Raw genomic sequence first — 21,562 nt, 5'->3', positions numbered from 1 at the left:
ATACAACCGTATACATTCCCCTATATACAGTATAATACACACAGGCAATAGAATATACATGTACTGTACCTGCAGCCATAGAACTGCTCTGTGGTTACAGGACCTGCGATGATGTCACAAGTCATGTGATCAGTCACATGGAGGGGGAGGAGTCAGTGTACTGGACTGTGTGTCGTGTACGTCCTCGCTCCCCCCTGCTGTGTGTTGTGTAATGTAGAGGGGGGGGGGGTGAAGTGAGATTTCCCAACCTAAGGGGCGTGGCTTAATTATCTCCCTCAGACATGCGTTCTCGGGCTCTGACTTCGCTCCTCCCGGCTCTAGCTTCGGAAAACTTCGGAGAGCTGAGGGGAGGAGCGGTTCGGTTTCTGCCGCCGTGTGTGTCGTGTATGAGGCGGCAGAGCTGTGTGTGTTGTGTATGAGGCGGCAGAGCTGTGTGTGTCGTGTATGAGGCGGCAGAGCTGTGTGTGTTGTGTATGAGGCGGCAGAGCCGTGTGTGTCGTGTATGAGGCGGCAGAGCTGTGTGTGTTGTGTATGAGGCGCAGAGCCGTGTGTGTCGTGTATGAGGCGGCAGAGCTGTGTGTGTTGTGTATGAGGCGCAGAGCCGTGTGTGTCGTGTATGAGGCGGCAGAGCTGTGTGTATCGTGTATGAGGCGCAGAGCCGTGTGTATCGTGTATGAGGCGGCAGAGCTGTGTGTGTTGTGTATGAGGCGGCAGAGCTGTGTGTGTCGTGTATGAGGCGCAGAGCTGTGTGTGTCGTGTATGAGGCGGCAGAGCTGTGTGTATCGTGTATGAGGCGGCAGAGCTGTGTGTGTCGTGTATGAGGCGGCAGAGCTGTGTGTGTCGTGTATGAGGCGGCAGAGCTGTATGTGTCGTGTATGAGGTGGCAGAGCTGTGTGTGTCGTGTATGAGGCGGCAGAGCTGTGTGTCGTGTATGAGGCGGCAGAGCTGTGTGTCGTGTATGAGGCGGCAGAGCTGTGTGTCGTGTATGAGGCGGCAGAGCTGTGTGTGTCGTGTATGAGGCGGCAGAGCTGTGTGTATCGTGTATGAGGCGGCAGAGCCGTGTGTGTCGTGTATGAGGCGGCAGAGCCGTGTGTATCGTGTATGAGGCGGCAGAGCTGTGTGTGTCGTGTATGAGGCGGCAGAGCTGTGTGTATCGTGTATGAGGCGGCAGAGCTGTGTGTGTCGTGTATGAGGCGGCAGAGCTGTGTGTGTCGTGTATGAGGCGGCAGAGCTGTATGTGTCGTGTATGAGGTGGCAGAGCTGTGTGTGTCGTGTATGAGGCGGCAGAGCTGTGTGTCGTGTATGAGGCGGCAGAGCTGTGTGTCGTGTATGAGGCGGCAGAGCTGTGTGTCGTGTATGAGGCGGCAGAGCTGTGTGTGTCGTGTATGAGGCGGCAGAGCTGTGTGTATCGTGTATGAGGCGGCAGAGCCGTGTGTGTCGTGTATGAGGCGGCAGAGCCGTGTGTATCGTGTATGAGGCGGCAGAGCTGTGTGTGTCGTGTATGAGGCGGCAGAGTTGTGTGTGTCGTGTAAGAGGCGGCAGAGCTGTGTGTGTCGTGTATGAGGTGGCAGAGCTGTGTGTGTCGTGTATGAGGCGGCAGAGCTGTGTGTGTCGTGTATGAGGCGGCAGAGCTGTGTGTGTTGTGTATGAGGCGGCAGAGCTGTGTGTGTCGTGTATGAGGCGGCAGAGCTGTGTGTGTCGTGTATGAGGCGGCAGAGCTGTGTGTGTCGTGTATGAGGCGGCAGAGTTGTGTGTGTCGTGTAAGAGGCGGCAGAGCTGTGTGTGTCGTGTATGAGGTGGCAGAGCTGTGCGTGTCGTGTAAGAGGCGGCAGAGCTGTGTGTGTCGTGTATGAGGCGGCAGAGCTGTGTGTTCTGTATGAGGCGGCAGAGCTGTGTGTGTTGTGTATGAGGCGGCAGAGCTGTGTGTGTTGTGTATGAGGTGGCAGAGCTGTGTGTGTTGTGTATGAGGCGGCAGAGCTGTGTGTGTCGTGTATGAGGCGGCAGAGCTGTGTGTGTCGTGTATGAGGCGGCAGAGCTGTGTGTGTCGTGTATGAGGCGGCAGAGCTGTGTGTCGTGTATGAGGCGGCAGAGCTGTGTGTGTCGTGTATGAGGCGGCAGAGCTGTGTGTGTTCTGTATGAGGCGGCAGAGCTGTGTGTGTCGTGTATGAGGCGGCAGAGCTGTGTGTGTCGTGTATGAGGCGGCAGAGCTGTGTGTGTCGTGTATGAGGTGGCAGAGCTGTGTGTGTCGTGTATGAGGCGGCAGAGCTGTGTGTATCGTGTATGAGGCGGCAGAGCCGTGTGTATCGTGTATGAGGCGGCAGAGCTGTGTGTGTCGTGTATGAGGCGGCAGAGCTGTGTGTGTTGTGTATGAGGCGGCAGAGCTGTGTGTTGTGTATGAGGCGGCAGAGCCGTGTGTATCGTGTATGAGGCGGCAGAGCTGTGTGTATCGTGTATGAGGCGCAGAGCCGTGTGTATCGTGTATGAGGCGGCAGAGCTGTGTGTGTCGTGTATGAGGCGGCAGAGCTGTGTGTCGTGTATGAGGCGGCAGAGCTGTGTGTCGTGTATGAGGCGGCAGAGCTGTGTGTCGTGTATGAGGCGGCAGAGCTGTGTGTGTCGTGTATGAGGCGGCAGAGCTGTGTGTATCGTGTATGAGGCGGCAGAGCCGTGTGTATCGTGTATGAGGCGGCAGAGCTGTGTGTGTTGTGTATGAGGCGGCAGAGCTGTGTGTGTCGTGTATGAGGCGGCAGAGCTGTGTGTGTCGTGTATGAGGCGGCAGAGCTGTGTGTGTCGTGTATGAGGCGGCAGAGTTGTGTGTGTCGTGTAAGAGGCGGCAGAGCTGTGTGTGTCGTGTATGAGGTGGCAGAGCTGTGCGTGTCGTGTAAGAGGCGGCAGAGCTGTGTGTGTCGTGTATGAGGCGGCAGAGCTGTGTGTTCTGTATGAGGCGGCAGAGCTGTGTGTGTTGTGTATGAGGCGGCAGAGCTGTGTGTGTTGTGTATGAGGTGGCAGAGCTGTGTGTGTTGTGTATGAGGCGGCAGAGCTGTGTGTGTCGTGTATGAGGCGGCAGAGCTGTGTGTGTTGTGTATGAGGCGGCAGAGCTGTGTGTGTCGTGTATGAGGCGGCAGAGCTGTGTGTGTTCTGTATGAGGCGGCAGAGCTGTGTGTGTCGTGTATGAGGCGGCAGAGCTGTGTGTGTCGTGTATGAGGCGGCAGAGCTGTGTGTGTCGTGTATGAGGCGGCAGAGCTGTGTGTGTCGTGTATGAGGCGGCAGAGCCGTGTGTATCGTGTATGAGGCGGCAGAGCTGTGTGTGTCGTGTATGAGGCGGCAGAGCTGTGTGTGTTGTGTATGAGGCGGCAGAGCCGTGTGTGTTGTGTATGAGGCGGCAGAGCCGTGTGTGTCGTGTATGAGGCGGCAGAGCTGTGTGTGTTGTGTATGAGGCGGCAGAGCTGTGTGTGTCATGTATGAGGAGGCAGAGCTGTGTGTGTCGTGTATGAGGCGGCAGAGCCGTGTGTGTCGTGTATGAGGCGGCAGAGCTGTGTGTGTTGTGTATGAGGCGGCAGAGCCGTGTGTATCGTGTATGAGGCGGCAGAGCCGTGTGTGTCGTGTATGAGGCGGCAGAGCCGTGTGTATCGTGTATGAGGCGGCAGAGCTGTGTGTGTTGTGTATGAGGCGGCAGAGCTGTGTGTGTCGTGTATGACGCGGCAGAGCTGTGTGTGTTGTGTATGACGCGGCAGAGCTGTGTGTGTCGTGTATGAGGCGGCAGAGCTGTGTGTGTTCTGTATGAGGCGGCAGAGCTGTGTGTGTCGTGTATGAGGCGGCAGAGCTGTGTGTGTTGTGTATGAGGCGGCAGAGCCGTGTGTGTTGTGTATGAGGCGGCAGAGCTGTGTGTGTCGTGTATGAGGCGGCAGAGCTGTGTGTGTTGTGTATGAGGCGGCAGAGCTGTGTGTGTCGTGTATGAGGAGGCAGAGCTGTGTGTGTCGTGTATGAGGCGGCAGAGCCGTGTGTGTCGTGTATGAGGCGGCAGAGCTGTGTGTGTGTTGTGTCTGAGGCGGCAGAGCTGTGTGTGTGTTGTGTATGAGTCGGCAGAGCTGTGTGTGTCGTGTATGAGGCGGCAGAGCTGTGTGTGTCGTGTATGAGGAGGCAGAGCTGTGTGTGTCGTGTATGAGGCGGCAGAGCTGTGTGTGTTGTGTATGAGGCGGCAGAGCTGTGTGTGTCGTGTATGAGGCGGCAGAGCCGTGTGTGTCGTGTATGAGGCGGCAGAGCCGTGTGTGTCGTGTATGAGGCGGCAGAGCTGTGTGTGTGTTGTGTCTGAGGCGGCAGAGCTGTGTGTGTGTTGTGTATGAGTCGGCTGAACTGTGTGTGTCGTGTATGAGGCGGCAGAGCTGTGTGTGTCGTGTATGAGACGGCAGAGCTGTGTGTGTCGTGTATGAGGCGGCAGAGCTGTATGTGTCGTGTATGAGGTGGCAGAGCTGTGTGTTGTGTATGAGGTGGCAGAGCTGTGTGTGTCGTGTATGAGGCGGCAGAGCTGTGTGTGTTGTGTATGAGGAGGCAGAGCTGTGTGTTGTGTATGAGGCGGCAGAGCTGTGTGTGTTGTGTATGAGGCGGCAGAGCCGTGTGTTGTGTATGAGGAGGCAGTGCTGTGTGTGCTGTGTATGAGGCGGCAGAGCTGTGTGTATCGTGTATGAGGCGGCAGAGCCGTGTGTGTCGTGTATGAGGCGGCAGAGCCGTGTGTGTCGTGTATGAGGCGGCAGAGCCGTGTGTATCGTGTATGAGGCGGCAGAGCTGTGTGTGTCGTGTATGAGGTGGCAGAGCCGTGTGTGTCGTGTATGAGGCGGCAGAGCCGTGTGTGTCGTGTATGAGGCGGCAGAGCTGTGTGTGTGTTGTGTCTGAGGCGGCAGAGCTGTGTGTGTGTTGTGTATGAGTCGGCTGAACTGTGTGTGTCGTGTATGAGGCGGCAGAGCTGTGTGTGTCGTGTATGAGACGGCAGAGCTGTGTGTGTCGTGTATGAGGCGGCAGAGCTGTATGTGTCGTGTATGAGGCGGCAGAGCTGTATGTGTTGTGTATGAGGCGGCAGAGCTGTGTGTGTCGTGTATGAGGCGGCAGAGCTGTGTGTGTCGTGTATGAGGCGGCAGAGCTGTGTGTGTGTGTTGTGTATGAGGCGGCAGAGCTATGTGTGTTGTGTATGAGGCGGCAGAGCTGTGTGTGTGTGTTGTGTATGAGGCGGCAGAGCTGTGTGTGTGTCGTGTATGAGGCGGCAGAGCTGTGTGTCGTGTATGAGACGGCAGAGCTGTGTGTGTCGTGTATGAGACGGTAGAGCTGTGTGTCGTGTATGAGACGGCAGAGCTGTGTGTGTCGTGTATGAGGCGGCAGAGCTGTGTGTGTCGTGTATGAGGCGGCAGAGCTGTGTGTCGTGTATGAGACGGCAGAGCTGTGTGTGTCGTGTATGAGGCGGCAGAGCTGTGTGTGTCGTGTGTGAGGCGGCAGAGCTGTGTGTGTCGTGTATGAGGCAGCAGAGCTGTGTGTTGTGTATGAGGCAGCAGAGCTGTGTGTGTCGTGTATGAGGCGGCAGAGCTGTGTGTGTCGTGTATGAGGCGGCAGAGCCGTGTGTGTCGTGTATGAGGCGGCAGAGCTGTGTGTGTGTTGTGTCTGAGGCGGCAGAGCTGTGTGTTGTGTATGAGTCGGCTGAACTGTGTGTGTCGTGTATGAGGCGGCAGAGCTGTGTGTGTCGTGTATGAGACGGCAGAGCTGTGTGTGTCGTGTATGAGGCGGCAGAGCTGTATGTGTCGTGTATGAGGCGGCAGAGCTGTATGTGTCGTGTATGAGGCGGCAGAGCTGTGTGTGTTGTGTATGAGGCGGCAGAGCTGTGTGTGTTGTGTATGAGGCGGCAGAGCTGTGTGTGTGTGTTGTGTATGAGGCGGCAGAGCTGTGTGTGTGTCGTGTATGAGGCGGCAGAGCTGTGTGTCGTGTATGAGACGGCAGAGCTGTGTGTGTCGTGTATGAGACGGTAGAGCTGTGTGTCGTGTATGAGACGGCAGAGCTGTGTGTGTCGTGTATGAGGCGGCAGAGCTGTGTGTGTCGTGTATGAGGCGGCAGAGCTGTGTGTGTCGTGTATGAGGCCGCAGAGCTGTGTGTCGTGTATGAGACGGCAGAGCTGTGTGTGTCGTGTATGAGGCGGCAGAGCTGTGTGTGTCGTGTGTGAGGCGGCAGAGCTGTGTGTGTCGTGTATGAGGCGGCAGAGCTGTGTGTGTCGTGTATGAGGCGGCAGAGCTGTGTGTGTCGTGTGTGAGGCGGCAGAGCTGTGTGTTGTGTATGAGGCAGCAGAGCTGTGTGTGTCGTGTATGAGGCGGCAGAGCTGTGTGTGTCGTGTATGAGGCGGCAGAGCTGTGTGTGTCGTGTATGAGGCGGCAGAGCTGTGTGTGTCGTGTATGAGGAGGCAGAGCTGTGTGTGTCGTGTATGAGGCGGCAGAGCTGTGTGTGTCGTGTATGAGACGGCAGAGCTGTGTGTGTCGTGTATGAGGCGGCAGAGCTGTATGTGTCGTGTATGAGGCGGCAGAGCTGTATGTGTCGTGTATGAGGCGGCAGAGCTGTGTGTGTCGTGTATGAGGCGGCAGAGCTGTGTGTGTTGTGTATGAGGCGGCAGAGCTGTGTGTGTGTATGAGACGGCAGAGCTGTGTGTCGTGTATGAGACGGCAGAGCTGTGTGTGTTGTGTATGAGGCGGCAGAGCTGTGTGTGTCGTGTATGAGGCGGCAGAGCTGTGTGTGTCGTGTATGAGGCGGCAGAGCTGTGTGTGTCGTGTATGAGGCGCAGAGCTGTGTGTGTTGTGTATGAGGCGGCAGAGCTGTGTGTTGTGTGTATGAGGCGGCAGAGCTGTGTGTGTTGTGTATGAGGCGGCACAGCTGTGTGTGTTGTGTATGAGGCGGCACAGCTGTGTGTGTTGTGTATGAGGCGGCACAGCTGTGTGTGTTGTGTATGAGGCGGCACAGCTGTGTGTGTCGTGTATGAGGCGGCAGAGCTGTGTGTCGTGTATGAGGCGGCAGAGCTGTGTGTGTCGTGTATGAGGCGGCAGAGCTGTGTGTGTTGTGTATGAGGCGGCAGAGCTGTGTGTTGTGTGTATGAGGCGGCAGAGCTGTGTGTGTTGTGTATGAGGCGGCACAGCTGTGTGTGTTGTGTATGAGGCGGCACAGCTGTGTGTGTTGTGTATGAGGCGGCACAGCTGTGTGTGTCGTGTATGAGGCGGCAGAGCTGTGTGTCGTGTATGAGGCGGCAGAGCTGTGTGTGTCGTGTATGAGGCGGCAGAGCTGTGTGTCTTGTGTATGAGGCGGCAGAGCTGTGTGTGTCGTGTATGAGGCGCAGAGCTGTGTGTGTTGTGTATGAGGCGGCAGAGCTGTGTGTTGTGTGTATGAGGCGGCAGAGCTGTGTGTGTTGTGTATGAGGCGGCACAGCTGTGTGTGTTGTGTATGAGGCGGCACAGCTATGTGTGTTGTGTATGAGGCGGCACAGCTGTGTGTGTCGTGTATGAGGCGGCAGAGCTGTGTGTCGTGTATGAGGCGGCAGAGCTGTGTGTGTCGTGTATGAGGCGGCAGAGCTGTGTGTCGTGTATGAGGCGGCAGAGCTGTGTGTTGTGTATGAGGCGGCAGAGCTGTGTGTCGTGTATGAGACGGCAGAGCTGTGTGTGTTGTGTATGAGGCGGCAGAGCTGTGTGTGTCGTGTATGAGGCGGCAGAGCTGTGTGTCGTGTATGAGGCGGCAGAGCTGTGTGTGTCATGTATGAGGCGGCAGAGCTGTGTGTCGTGTATGAGGCGCAGAGCTGTGTGTGTTGTGTATGAGGCGGCAGAGCTGTGTGTTGTGTGTATGAGGCGGCAGAGCTGTGTGTGTTGTGTATGAGGCGGCAGAGCTGTGTGTGTTGTGTATGAGGCGGCAGAGCTGTGTGTGTTGTGTATGAGGCGGCAGAGATAATGTACAAGTGTATGGCAGCCCGAGAAAAAAAGACACAGAACAGTGTAAAAAAAGAGGAAAAAGATTCAAAATAGGAACAGGAAAGAGCAAACCCCATTGGTAGACATTTATCAAAGTAAAATTGGTCTTAAAGAAAAAACCCAGAGAATTAAATCCAGATGGGTGAAGAGGAAGGAGATGGAAAGCAGATTTAATATCAGCTTTTGATAGCAAGGCACCCTTTCCCACAGAGCGCAAGATTGACCGGGCGTCATCAAAAGACGCATAATGGACGGAAGCCATTGACCTGTCAATCTCATCGTTAAAGGAAAGGTGTTCAGGAAAAGACAAATAATATGAAAACAAATAGAAGACTTTTTTGGCACTACTCCTAAAGGAGAGACACAAAAAGGAAAAAATGAAGGAGAAACAAAAGGTCCAGCAATTCGACCAAGAGACAACTCAGAATCAATCTTCTCCTGGACAATTTGAGGATACAGAGAAACAAATCATAAATTCTTTAGAACAACAGGAGAATCAGAAACAAAAATCAGAGAATCAGAAACTAAAAGAAGGATACGAAAAAACCCTCACTAAAACCAGAAAATGAGCTGTCTCCTTGTTGGGGAGACACCTCAGGAATGGAACTAGATTTACCAGACTCACTGGTGTCGGTGTTTTTTGGAGCAGATTCTTTACCATTGATTGATTGAAGCTTCCTAAAGCACCGAGACAAGGAGTGGGAACCACCACAGAACGCACACTCGTGCTTGTACTTGCAATTATTGGGCCATTTACACGAACCCTCGTTGAAAGGAAAGCACAGTCCTTTACGGATAGCTGGTTGAATTGGGAAGACGAAAGGAAGGGGCCTTTGAGGAACAATAAGACTAAGCCAAAGGCCCACATCCTTCTGGCCAAATTTTAAATTAGGATAAATAGCAAGTTTTCAACAGAAATTAATATCGTAATGAAACCAGCATAAACCACCAAAATATTTCAAAGCCTCCAAAACCGTCTCAACATGTCTGAATAAGCTGGAGCAAAGGTGAGGCTTCTTTTCACCCAGATCCGAAGCATAAATGCAAAAAACATTCAACCACATATTGAACCGGGCAGGAGATATTTTATCATCATCTTTTAAATCCTTCTCTTTATCCAAGACAAGGTCCTTAAAAGATGGAACAAGGCTCATAATGTCAACATATTCAAGGTTCCAAATCTTCTCCCTGATCTAACTGCTAAGGTAGAAACCTAAGGGGGATAAGTCGCAAGGCATGCTCTCTTCCAAACAAGCCTGCCAAATGCCTGCACCCCTCTCCAAAACTGGTTGAACAAAGGAAGAATCCTGCAAAAAAAAAAATTTGACTAATAGGACAAGTAATGTCAGATGACATAATATCAGAAGGATTAGACCAAACTCCTGCAGTAGAATTATGCTTAGCAATAAGTCTAAAAAATTCTCTCAAAATATTAACAAAAGAAGGACGATCAGACTGAGGATGAGCATTAATTATAGGAGAGAGAACAGGAGGACAGTTAATCTTACCACTAGCAGGCTGGTCCCATACGTTATGCAGATGATCACCAGAGCTAGAGCTTATCACAGCAACCGATGATCTAGCAGCTGTTGTAAAGGGGCCCCCATGTCCAAGTTCTGACACAGCATCGAAAACAGGACAGGGCACCCCAAAAGATGAAGAGGGACAGCCAGAGGAATTAGATGAAGATGGAGGAGCATCCGGATCTAAGACACTCCATGCCTGCTACCACTGGCAGGGGCAGGAAGCGGAGTGTTACCTTTATTGTGGCGGGTCCTGCTTCTGATTGATCGACCCGGGGACTAACGCGTGGCTGGAGGTTCCGGAGCAGAGGGCTGACCAGCATTGAGAAGAATAGCCAAGGGTCCTGGGAGCACTTCCTGTAGGACGGGAGGCGCAGCCAACTGAAGAGGCACTTCCGGCTGGAGATCCATGATGACATCAGGAGAAGAGTCATCGTGCTGCGACACAGCTAAAAAGCAGCGACGCAGCCACGACACCCCTCCTTGGGCTTTGGCTCGGCGAAGAATCTCAGAGACAATTTCTTCCATGAAGGCGATGTGTCGCAGCAAAAGGAGGAGAAGAAGAGTGGAGGTCCGTCTTGCAGCTTGTAAACTCCGGTGATGAAGATTATAAAACGGAAAACCAGACACCTTGAGAGGCAAACAGCCAATCAGATAAAGGATGTTGAACTGTCCCAGCTCGTGGACAGATATGATAACACCAATAACAGACCAATGAATAAAAATTGAGGTTTACCCAAACACCGAACCCAAATGGGTTCATGTTTCCATGGTCCCTTAATTCTTATTCATTGGGGTCCTTACATGAGGCAGAAGAGATGTGTGTCGCCATGTCATTCAGCGAATTTGTCCGAACTTACCCCTCTCTATTCACCTTCAGAGTGGGATGACTATGTCGGTGACTATATAAGGTCAGGTTGCCCGATGTGTAAATGTTAATATAATTGGGGAGAAACCACCTCAAAAGATTAGGGGGCGCTCCCTCCTCCTGGAGAAAAGACAAGGGGGCGCTCCCTCCTCCTGGAGAAAAGACAAGGGGGCGCTCCCTCCACCTGGAGAAAAGACAAGGGGGGGCTCCCTCCTCCTGGATAAAAGACAAGGGGGGGCTCCCTCCTCCTGGAGAAAAGACAAGGGGGCGCTCCCTCCACCTGGAGAAAAGACAAGGGGGCGCTCCCTCCACCTGGAGAAAAGACAAGGGGGCACTCCCTCCACCTGGAGAAAAGACAAGGGGGCGCTCCCTCCGCCTGGAGAAAAGACAAGGGGGCGCTCCCTCCGCCTGGAGTAAAGACAAGGGGGCGCTCCCTCCACCTGGAGAAAAGACAAGGGGGCGCTCCCTCCTGGAAAAAAGTCAAGGGGGTGCTCTCTCCTCCTGGAGAAAAGACAAGGGGGCGCTCCCTCCTCCTGGAGAAAAGACAAGGGGGCGCTCCCTCCACCATGAGAAAAGACAAGGGGGCGCTCCCTCAACCTGGAGAAAAGACAAGGGGGCGCTCCCTCCACCTGGAGAAAAGACAAGGGGGTGCTCCCTCCACCTGGAGAAAAGACAAGGTCAGTTCCCAAAAACAGAGAAACCTCGTCCAGAGGCACCACAAAAGAGTAACCATCACGAGAATGGGCGGATGAATAAAGGAGTAACCATCACAAGAACGGGCAGATAAATAAAGGAGTAACCATCACAAGACTTGACGGATAAATAAAGGAGTAACCATCACAAGAACCGGCGGATAAATAAAGGAGTAACCATCACAAGAACGGGCAGATAAATGAAGGAGTAACCATCTCAAGAATGGACGGATAAATAAAGGAGTAACCATCACAAGAACTGCTGAATAAATAAAGGAGTAACCATCACAAGAAAGGATAAATAAAGAATAAAGCAAAAACACAAAGTAAATATCGTATATAGAGTTTATTTCAAATAACATTGGTTCATTGCTCAGATGGACCCATTAGGAATAACATTGGACCTTCTAAACTAGTGAGCTCAAACTGTGGCCCTCCAGATGTTGCAAAACATCTGGATGGCCATAGTTTGAGTCCATTGTTCTAAACCAATGATCACCTGGTAAGATCTGTGGATCATTCCGAGAGTCATTAAAAAAAGGGGTGTGTCTTTTCTAATCAAACACATCATGGCCGGAGGGTCTATAGGAGGTTTTAGAGAAGACCTGTAGGTAACATTTTATGATTGTTGTGTTTTTATATCCTATAATATATTATTGTCCATCCTGTGTATTGTTGATGTAACGTAACCTTCGGTGATGTTGGGATCGGTGGATGACTTTATACCTGTTTTTATGTCATCAATTGTACCTGATGAAGGTGCTGGAGCAGCTAAGAAATAAGTCGGAAAAGATTATTAAAAGTATATTCTTTCGCTATGTCAATTATGTTTGCCTGGCCCTGGTAGCACCGATATATATCAGGGACGAAGACTTGTTGGATATTGGATTCCCTGATCTGCTTAGTTTGGTGTATACATCATTCAGACGATCCTAAACGATGAATCAACAACTGGGCGCCGGTCCCTCCCTGAGCTAAAGTGCAGTGGCCTTAATAATAATAATAATTAATAATAAACAGTTGGTCACATGCAAGAAACATTACAGGAACATAGAAAGTTAATAATTCAGAACACCAACACAAAACAGACTAAGTCGAAAGGGCACAGATCAGTGAGCAGCACAGAGGACACTATAGACCAGTGGTAAAGCACAGAGGGAAGCACTAGATAGGTGATCATGTACTCTATGATCAGTGCATGTACAATAAACTCCAAAGATCGGAAATCATGAACTAACAAACAGATATATACAATCCCTCAGAAAACCTCCAGTAGACACATGAATGTCTTGACACTAAAACTCAATCTCTCAGAGTCTAAGATGGAGCACGGCGACATCTAGTAATAATTCTCAATTCCCCGGAGCCCCCATGGAAAGGTAACAGGGATGACTTGTACAAAAACTCAGAAAACGGATACAAGAAAACAGTGTGAACAGCTACATAAGGACACTGTTCACACTAGAACCAAAACAGGAAAACGATGAGTCTGAATAGACTCCAGAAACAGACAGGAACAATAAAATACAGAGCACAGGAAACACTAGACTATAACTGGATGAGTCTGAATAGACTCCAGGATACTAAACAGGAATATAAATATAGAACACTGAACACAAGGCAGGAAAAACGGATGAGTCACAACAGACTCCAAGATACCAAACAGGAATAAACTCAATTGCCCTGATAACCTCCGGTAGACACAGGAATAAACAATACCTTCTGAGTCCCCACACAAAGGTAAACGCAATCAATTGTTAAAGGGGTACTCCGGTGGAAATTTTTTAGTTCTATTAAAAAATCTTAATCCTTTCAGTCCTTTTTAGTTGCTGTTTGCTACAGAGTAAATTCTTTATTTTTTTTATTTCATTTTTGTGTTGTCCACAGTGCTCTCTGCTGACACCTGATGCCCATATCAGGAACTGTCCAGAGCAGGAGAAAATCCTCATAGCAAACCTATGCTACACTGGACAGTTCCTGACACGGACAAAGGTGTCAGCAGAGAGCACTGTGGACAACACAAAACAGAAATTCAAAATACAAGAGTAAACCCAGTGTGAACAGATACATAGTAGAAAGGATATACAAATCCAAAAACCAACTATACAAACACAGATTATGATCTACTATGAGCATGCTATCTAACCATGGGTAAAAGCCCAGTACATATCAAAGATAAATGCAAGGTGCATGCTAAGACAGATAGTAGAATTTAATCACAAACAAAGAGTGTTCCACAAACAAACTAACAGCATGTCAGGCATGTCTACAGCAAACAAGAACTCAATGAAGTCAAGATGTCAATCACCAGCCCAGAACCTAGATTGAGCCAGAGATATCTAGACACACCCGCACAGCCATTGGGTGTAAAGCTAAAAGCTTTAACTATTCCCTACCCAGGGAACATCAAACTGTTCAGCCACAGCCTAAATCGAATGGCAATGTCTGAACGTAAGCCAAGACAGACATAACACCTGCGGCCTAAAATGACTGACCTTACTGAGGTGGTCCGAGTACCCCCTAGTATTAGCTTATAGTGTTAGAAATCCTCTCAGTGGAAGGGGCGTGTCCCTCCCTTGTGGTGGTGGGAGGTGATTATTGTGTGGTGGGCGGGGGAGTGTCCATTCTTTGTGCTGGTGGGAGATGATTAGTGTGGTGGATGGAGGCGTGTCCCTACTTTGTGGTGGAGGGAGGTGATTGGTGTGTGGTGGAAGGGGGCGTGTCCCCCCTTGTGGTGGTGGGAGGTGATTGGTGTGTCTACTCATGCAGCCTAGTGGTGGGATTTTCAGGAGCCATTTTTTTATTAAATATTCAAAAAAAGTTTAAACAACCATATTAAAAAAAGGTCTTTAATTTACATCATTCACAACATATAAAAAGTATTTATGGATAAAACATTCCCCACATACTAAACAAAAAAATTGCTTTACCCCGTGTGAATTTTGTGATGTTCAGAAGGATGTGATTTCTGGTTAAAACATTTTCCACATTCTGAACATGAAAATGGCTTTTTCCCCTGTGTGAGTTCTCTGGTGTCTAACAAGATCTGATTTCCGGTTAAACATTTCTTACATTCTGAGCACGAAAATGGTTGTGGCCCTGTATGATTTCTCTTATACATAACAAGATTGTATAGCCTGTTAAAATATTTACCACATTCTAAACATGAAAATGTTTTCCCCCTGTGTGAATTCTTTGATGTCTCATAAGATCCGATTTCTAGTTAAAACTTTTCCCACATTCTGAACATGAAAATGGCTTTTCCCCTGTGTGAATTCTCTGGTGTCTGACAAGATCTAATTTCTTGCTAAAACATTTCTTACATTCTGAACATGAAAATGGTTGTGGCCCTGTATGAATCATGTCTTATAAGATCCAATTTCTTGTTAAATTTTTTTTTCATTCTAAACATTAAAATTACTTTGGCAATGAGTGAATTTTCTGATGTCTAACAAGAACTGATTTCTGGATAAAACATTTATCACATTCTGAACATGAAAATGGTTTCTCCCCAGTGTGAATTCTCTGATGTCTTATTAGATCCGAATTCTTGTTAAAACATTTTTTACATTCTAAACATGAAAATGGCTTCTCCCCTGTGTGAGTTCTCTGATGTCTAACAAGATCTGATTTCTGGTTAAAACATTTATCACATTCTGAACATGAAACTGGTTTCTCCCCTGTGTGAATTCTCTGATGTCTAACAAGATCTGATTTCTGGTTAAAACATTTCCCACATTCTAAACATGAAAATGGCTTCATCCCTGTGTGAATTTTCTGATGTCTAATAAACTGCGATTTTTTGTTAAAACGTTTACCACATTTTGAACATGAAAATTGTTCCCCCCCTGTGTGAATTCTCTGATGCACAACAAGATTTGATTTTAGGTGAAAACATTTCTTACATTCTAAACATGAAAATGGCTTTGAGTCCATGTGAATTCTGTAATGTCTAATAAGATCAGATTTCTGGTTAAAACATTTCCCACCTTCTAAATATGAAAATGGTTTCGCCCCTGTGTGAATTCTCTGATGTCTAATAAAATGCGCTTTCTGGTCAAAACATTTCCCACATTCTAAACATGAAAATGATGTTGCCCCTTTGTGACTTCTCAGATGTCTAACAAGAACTGATTTCTGGTTAAAACATTTATCACATTCTGAACATGAAAATGGTTTCTCCCCTGTGTGAATTCTCTGATGTCTTATTAGATCCGAATTCTTGTTAAAACATTTTTTACATTCTAAACATGAAAATGGCTTCTCCCCTGTGTGAGTTCTCTGATGTCTAACAAGATCTGATTTCTGGTTAAAACATTTATCACATTCTGAACATGAAACTGGTTTCTCCCCTGTGTGAATTCTCTGATGTCTAATAAGATCACATTTCTGGTTAAAACATTTCCCACATTCTAAACATGAAAATGGCTTTATCCCTGTGTGAATTTTCTGATGTCTAATAAAATGCGATTTCTTGTTAAAACATTTACCGCATTCTGAACATGAAAATGGTTTCCCCCCTGTGTGAATTCTCTGATGTACAACAAGACGTGATTTCTGGTGAAAACATTTCCCACATTCTGAACATGAAAATGACATTGCCCCTTTGTGACTTCTCTGATGTCTAACAAGATGCAATTTCTGGTTAAAACATTTCTTACATTCTGAACATGAAAATGGTTGTCGTTCTGTATGATTTCTCTTATGCTTAACAAGAGCTGATGGCTGATTATAACATTTCCCACATTCTGAACATGAAAATGGCTTCTCCCCAGTATGAGTTCTTGTATGATTTCTATTTTGGGTTACAGTCTCATCAGATGACAGATCTTTGCTGTGAAGGTTTGAGGGTAGATCTGGGTTAGTCACATGTTCTTTATATGTATTTTGTATAATACAGCCATCCTCTGCTTTATAATGTGAAGACATCAGGTGACCCTCTGATCTCCTGGTACCGTCATCTGCTAACAATAAAACTGGTGTTATTTATGGTTATGAATATCTCAGTACTATCTTTGCAAGCGGAGGTAGGATTGGGTCACAGTTCTGTGCAGTGCTTAGTCCTATTATAATAGTGCTGCTGGGGTATCCTCTAAGATCTTATATTTAACCAGTTAAAGAGGGAGGATTAGGGAGCCCAGACATTATACATTATTATCGAGCAGCTATGCTGACCCCATTGCTGAGATGGTGGCGTAATGACATAGATGCAAATTGGGCAGCAATGGCGACTTACCTAAGTGGGGCTCCTTCCCCCGGATAGCCTTATGGTCCAGGATAAAGTACTCCCTTTGAGTAGTTCTACCTTAAAAGTAAGCTTAGCAAGCATCTGATGATCTGAATATGGGATAAGATTTCAGATCGAGTGGGTCCGACTGCTGGTATCCCCCGGGATCTCTGTGCTGGCACTAGGTGTTCTGAACATTATGTTCTGTTTTTTTTGGGGCCGTGAGGTCATGAGCACGACTGCTCCAACCCAGTGTTCTAAACATAATGTCCATAATGCCGTTTGCCAGCACAGAGATCACGGGAGGTCACAGCAGTCGGACCCCCGCGTTCAGACATCTTATCCCATATCCTCTGGATAGGGGAAAAGATGTCTAGCAATGGAGTACCCCTTTAGGCTCCATATGGACCATCTACCATTACGTGACTAGTCTTGTCGGTGGGACGGATGGTTAGATACCACGTGTTCCATGTCTGGTGTTTTATATGTTTTGATTTCCTTTGTATTCGAAACAATTCAATAAAAAAAAAAAATTCTAATTCATATTATGATGAGAACCCCTCAAATACGTCAAGGACAATGACCGTCCATCCTTGGTTCAAGACCCGAAAGTAATTTAATCCAGAAATTGCGAAAACATTGAAGGTTTCCTTAAGTGGTGTCTGCAAAACCATCAAATTCTATGATGAAACTGTCTCTCATGAGGACCGACCCCGAAAAATGAACAAAAAAAATAAGATAATTCTGCTGTAGAGGATATGTTCATAGGAGATATCAGTCTCAGCAACCACAAATGGACAGAACCTCAGATAAAAGGCCACAGACCCGTCTCTACATCATCTGAGACTGAGAGAGTCTTTATGGTGGGAAAAAGCCTCTACTGAGGAACAAGAAGGAGACATAGAGACAAGGAACACAAGGAATGGCCATAAGACCAGGGGAAAACACCCCCCGGGCTCTATGAGCGCCAAAGTATACCTCCGGGCTATGTAAGGGCGATGACGCGGAGTAATGGAGAGCTGCGTCACATTACATGGCCTCCACAATCACCAGAACTAAACTATACCGAGATGGTTCGGGATGAGATGGACCCCAGAGTAAAGGAAAAGCAAGAAACAAGTGTTTCACACTTCTGGGGGACTCCGCCAAGACAATGGAAAACCATTCCAGGTGACCTCCTCATGAAGTAGATTAAGAGACTACTATGAGAGAGCAAAAGGGAACTACTACTATACTACCATTAAATGGAGCTGTGTCCACACCGCTGCCTGTCCCCAAGATGCCTCGCACCTGATTCTCCTGGCCTACTGGGCCGGTTGTTACCTACACCGGGAAGACTCACACAGGTATCGACCTGCTAGTGCCAGCAAAGGCAAAATTCTTACAGGAGAGAGTTCAAGAGGGAAGAGGCCAAAAGCCAAAACTTGTTAGGTAGTACATCGGGTCCTCACCCATTGCCTGTTACAGTTGGCTCCGGCCATGGACTCAGCTGGAAAACCTGAAGTACAAGATTCGAACCAGGGGCTACAGAGGCCATGTCCCCATTAGAACCAGTTACTGTAGTTCTTGGCATCACTTGCACCATCTGTACAACAGGTGACATCTTCTCCGGCTCAGCTTGTCACACAGAGGCCACAAGGTATCAGTTCTAGAGTCCTTGTCTCTTCTATCATGGTGGTCCAAGGACTTTTTGTACAAAACTGCTCCCCACCTGCTCCGGCCCATGTGACGTGCACATGTGCTGTGATGTCTTCTAAAAGAGACGAGATAAGATGTCTGATTGCGGGGGTCCCGCCACTGGGAACCCCCGCGATTTCTGCTGCAGCACTGCAGTCATCCGGTGCATGGAGTGAACTTCGCTCCATGCCTGATGACTACCGATGCAACACTGACATCACGACCACACATAGACTTGCATTGAGGGTGTGTGGCTGTAACGTCACAAGCCTCCGATGCCGTAGCAGGGTGCTGCAGGGAGATCATGGGGGGTCTCAGTGCCGGGACAATCGCGATCAGACATCTTATCCCCTATGCTTTGGATTGAGGATAAGATGTCTAGGGGAGGAGTACCCCTTTAAGACTCTGCCATGTTAGCCCGAGCAGAGGCTCCATCTTGTCCTCCGTAAGGAGTTCTCCAAGAGTGTTCTGTATCCTGTATATGATCAGGAACCTGAGCTGCCTGAAGACACCATTCTGCCGGTCATTGACTACGCTACATTGTCTCCAGTCTACGACCTACTCCTGGACCCAGACGGCCTTCTGCCTGACCTCACAGTGCCTGGCACCAGCACCTCCTGGGCCTCCACCTACACTGAGACCACTCCTAGAGTTAGTGACCTGGTAGGTCCCTGTAGAGAAGAGCGGATCCTCCTAGGAGAGGGATGAACATTACCGATCTACCTAAACAATGCTCTCAGGACCGGCCAAAGCCAAATCTGTAATGGTGGCGCAGCAGGTCCCCACCCGTCACCTGTAACAATTACATTGTCACCCATATTTACATTGTGTCTTTGATAAATGGGAAAAAACTGAACAAGAGCTTAAAAAATCATCACAAAATGAACAGTACTGACCTGGCGGGGGCGCTGTAGGGACGTCCTCTGTACACGGATCATCACCCCTCACATCTGTCTCCTCTTTCACCATTATGTCTGGAGCATTAATGTTCTTCACATCTTTACTCTGATCCATAAACTGTGAAAGAAATATTGTAGAAGTGACATGGAATGTTCTAGATGAACTGATCCTGAGCACAGGAGCCTCCCAGCTCTTCTACACATCATAGGGAACATATCATGGAACCTTCTCTCCCTTATCTACCTGATAATCCTGGAGGACATTGTCATCTCCTTCTGAAGAATCCTCTGGAGGAAGAGGACGGGGACATCTCTCTGGTTTTGTAGGAAACACATCCAGTGAGTGAATCCATTGTGTATATAGAATAAATGCAGTGTGCGGTGTGTATATAGTCATGTGTATTACCTGCTGATGTGAGGGGCTGCTGATCCTCCATCATGACTATGTCCGCTATGTACTGATCCTTGTGTCCTTCTAAATACTCCCACTCCTCCATGGAGAAATAGACGGCCACGTCCTGACACCTTATAGGAACCTGACACACACAATGATACAGTCATCACCCCCATCCCTTCATAGCGTTACTGTATAATGTCCCAGCATTCCCAGCAGGGTCACCTCTCCAGTCAGCAGCTCCACCATCTTGTTGGTGAGTTCTAGGATCTTCTGCTCATTCATCTCCTCATGTATCAGGGAGTGAGGTGGAGGCCCCGGGATTGGCCTCAGGGTTCTTCCCCATCCTTCACACACAGGGGCCTGATGGCGCCCCCTAGAGGTCTTCTTCACCACCGTGTAATCCTGGTTATGGGGACACAATAATACATATCACTACATACATCCCGGAATCCCTCACCTCTCCAGTCATATCATGTGATTACCATAGAGAAGAATGAGGTCATGTGACATCACTCCCAGAATCCCTCACCTCTCCAGTCATATCATGTGATTACCATAGAGAAGAATGAGGTCATGTGACATCACTCCCAGAATCCCTCACCTCTCCAGTCATATCATGTGATTACCATAGAGAAGAATCAGGTCATGTGACATCACTCCCAGAATCCCTCACCTCTCCAGTCATATCATGTGATTACCATAGGGAAGAATGAGGTCATGTGACATCACTCCCAGAATCCCTCACCTCTCCAGTCATATCATGTGATTACCATAGAGAAGAATGAGGTCATGTGACATCACTCCCAGAATCCCTCACCTCTCCAGTCATATCATGTGATTACCATAGAGAAGAATGAGGTCATGTGACATCACTCCCAGAATCCCTCACCTCTCCAGTCATATCATGTGATTACCATAGAGAAGAATGAGGTCATGTGACATCACTCCCAGAATCCCTCACCTCTCCGGTAAGCTGGAAGAGTATCTCTATGGTGAGGTGTATTATCCTCTCCGCCATCTTGTCTCTGTCCTTCTCCATCATTGATGGTCGATCAGGAATATTCTCTTCTATAGAAGAATCAGCTGAGAGGATCCTGGATTGTAGGGACCTGAGGGGACAGAAGATCAGGATACTGAATGGAGCCAAACAGGAGCTGCGGGGATCAGGGAGAGGTAAGTTTGGCTTTTTTTTCCTATTTTTCCCCAGCAGCAGTATAGATATATTTCACCATAATACAGTATATAAAATTTTTCCACAACACAATAAATATTCCTACAGTATATAAATATTATTGCCGCCATACTGTATGTGAAATATATATAACCTTACAACCTACACAGAACTACAGACAAATGAATCTACAGTAAATTTACCCAAATTCTGATTTTAGGATCCGCTATTAATTAATTTTATCCCAAAGATTCCCCTATCATGGAACCTGTATTCTCCTCATCATAGGAAGCAAATGTTCCTATAAAGTATATTAATAATACTGCCATATAGTGTATAGTATCATTATACTCATCATAGAAAGAAATTAGATATAAATAATACTGCCATATAGTGTATAGTATCATTATACTCATCATAGGAAGTAATTGTATATAAATAATACTGCCATATAGTGTATAGTATCATTATACTCAGTATAGGAAGTAACTATATATAAATAATACTGCCATATAGTGTATAGTATCATTATACTCAGTATAGGAAGTAATTGTATATAAATAATACTGCCATATAGTGTATAGTTCCATCATACTCAGGCTCCATCTATGCAGCAGATCAGTCATCAGATTGTGCAGTCCTATGTAAGGACCACATATTCAGTGATGACCCAGCCGCTTCACATGTGCCCATATAGACAACACATACAACCGTATACATTCCCCTATATACAGTATAATACACACAGGCAATAGAATATACATGTACTGTACCTGCAGCCATAGAACTGCTCTGTGCTTACAGGACCTGCGATGATGTCACAAGTCATGTGATCAGTCACATGGAGGGGGAGGAGTCTAGTGCACAGGACTCTGCTATGTGTCTTGTATGAGGCGGCAGAGCTGTGTGTTGTGTATGAGGCGGCAGAGCTGTGTGTGTTGTGTATGAGGCGGCAGAGCTGTGTGTGTTGTGTATGAGGTGGCAGACTGTGTGTGTCGTGTATGAGGCGGCAGAGCCGTGTGTGTTGTGTATGAGGCGGCAGAGCTGTGTGTGTCGTGTATGAGGTGGCAGAGCTGTGTGTGTCGTGTATGAGGCGGCAGAGCTGTGTGTGTTGTGTATGAGGCGGCAGAGCTGT

General features: G+C 48.2%; 1 protein-coding gene across 1 annotated transcript in view; it reads right to left on the bottom strand.

The window, feature by feature from the left end:
• LOC130297661 (oocyte zinc finger protein XlCOF7.1-like) overlaps positions 1-21,279 on the bottom strand; it is a 64,320-nt gene extending 43,041 nt beyond the window's left edge. The window contains exons 1-6 of the mRNA XM_056550372.1: positions 21,201-21,279; positions 20,218-20,365; positions 19,479-19,658; positions 19,266-19,395; positions 19,104-19,174; positions 18,857-18,977 (exon numbers count right to left, since the gene is read on the bottom strand). Coding sequence (XP_056406347.1) covers positions 18,857-18,977; positions 19,104-19,174; positions 19,266-19,395; positions 19,479-19,658; positions 20,218-20,365; positions 21,201-21,256 — 706 coding nt within the window. The 5' untranslated portion in view covers positions 21,257-21,279. The remainder of the gene's footprint in view (positions 1-18,856; positions 18,978-19,103; positions 19,175-19,265; positions 19,396-19,478; positions 19,659-20,217; positions 20,366-21,200) is intronic.
• Positions 21,280-21,562: the final 283 nt, after the last annotated feature.

Source organism: Hyla sarda, chromosome 13 (assembly GCF_029499605.1).
Source record: "Hyla sarda isolate aHylSar1 chromosome 13, aHylSar1.hap1, whole genome shotgun sequence".
Lineage (NCBI taxonomy): Eukaryota > Metazoa > Chordata > Amphibia > Anura > Hylidae > Hyla > Hyla sarda.
This window is presented reverse-complemented; position numbering and strand designations above follow the sequence as displayed.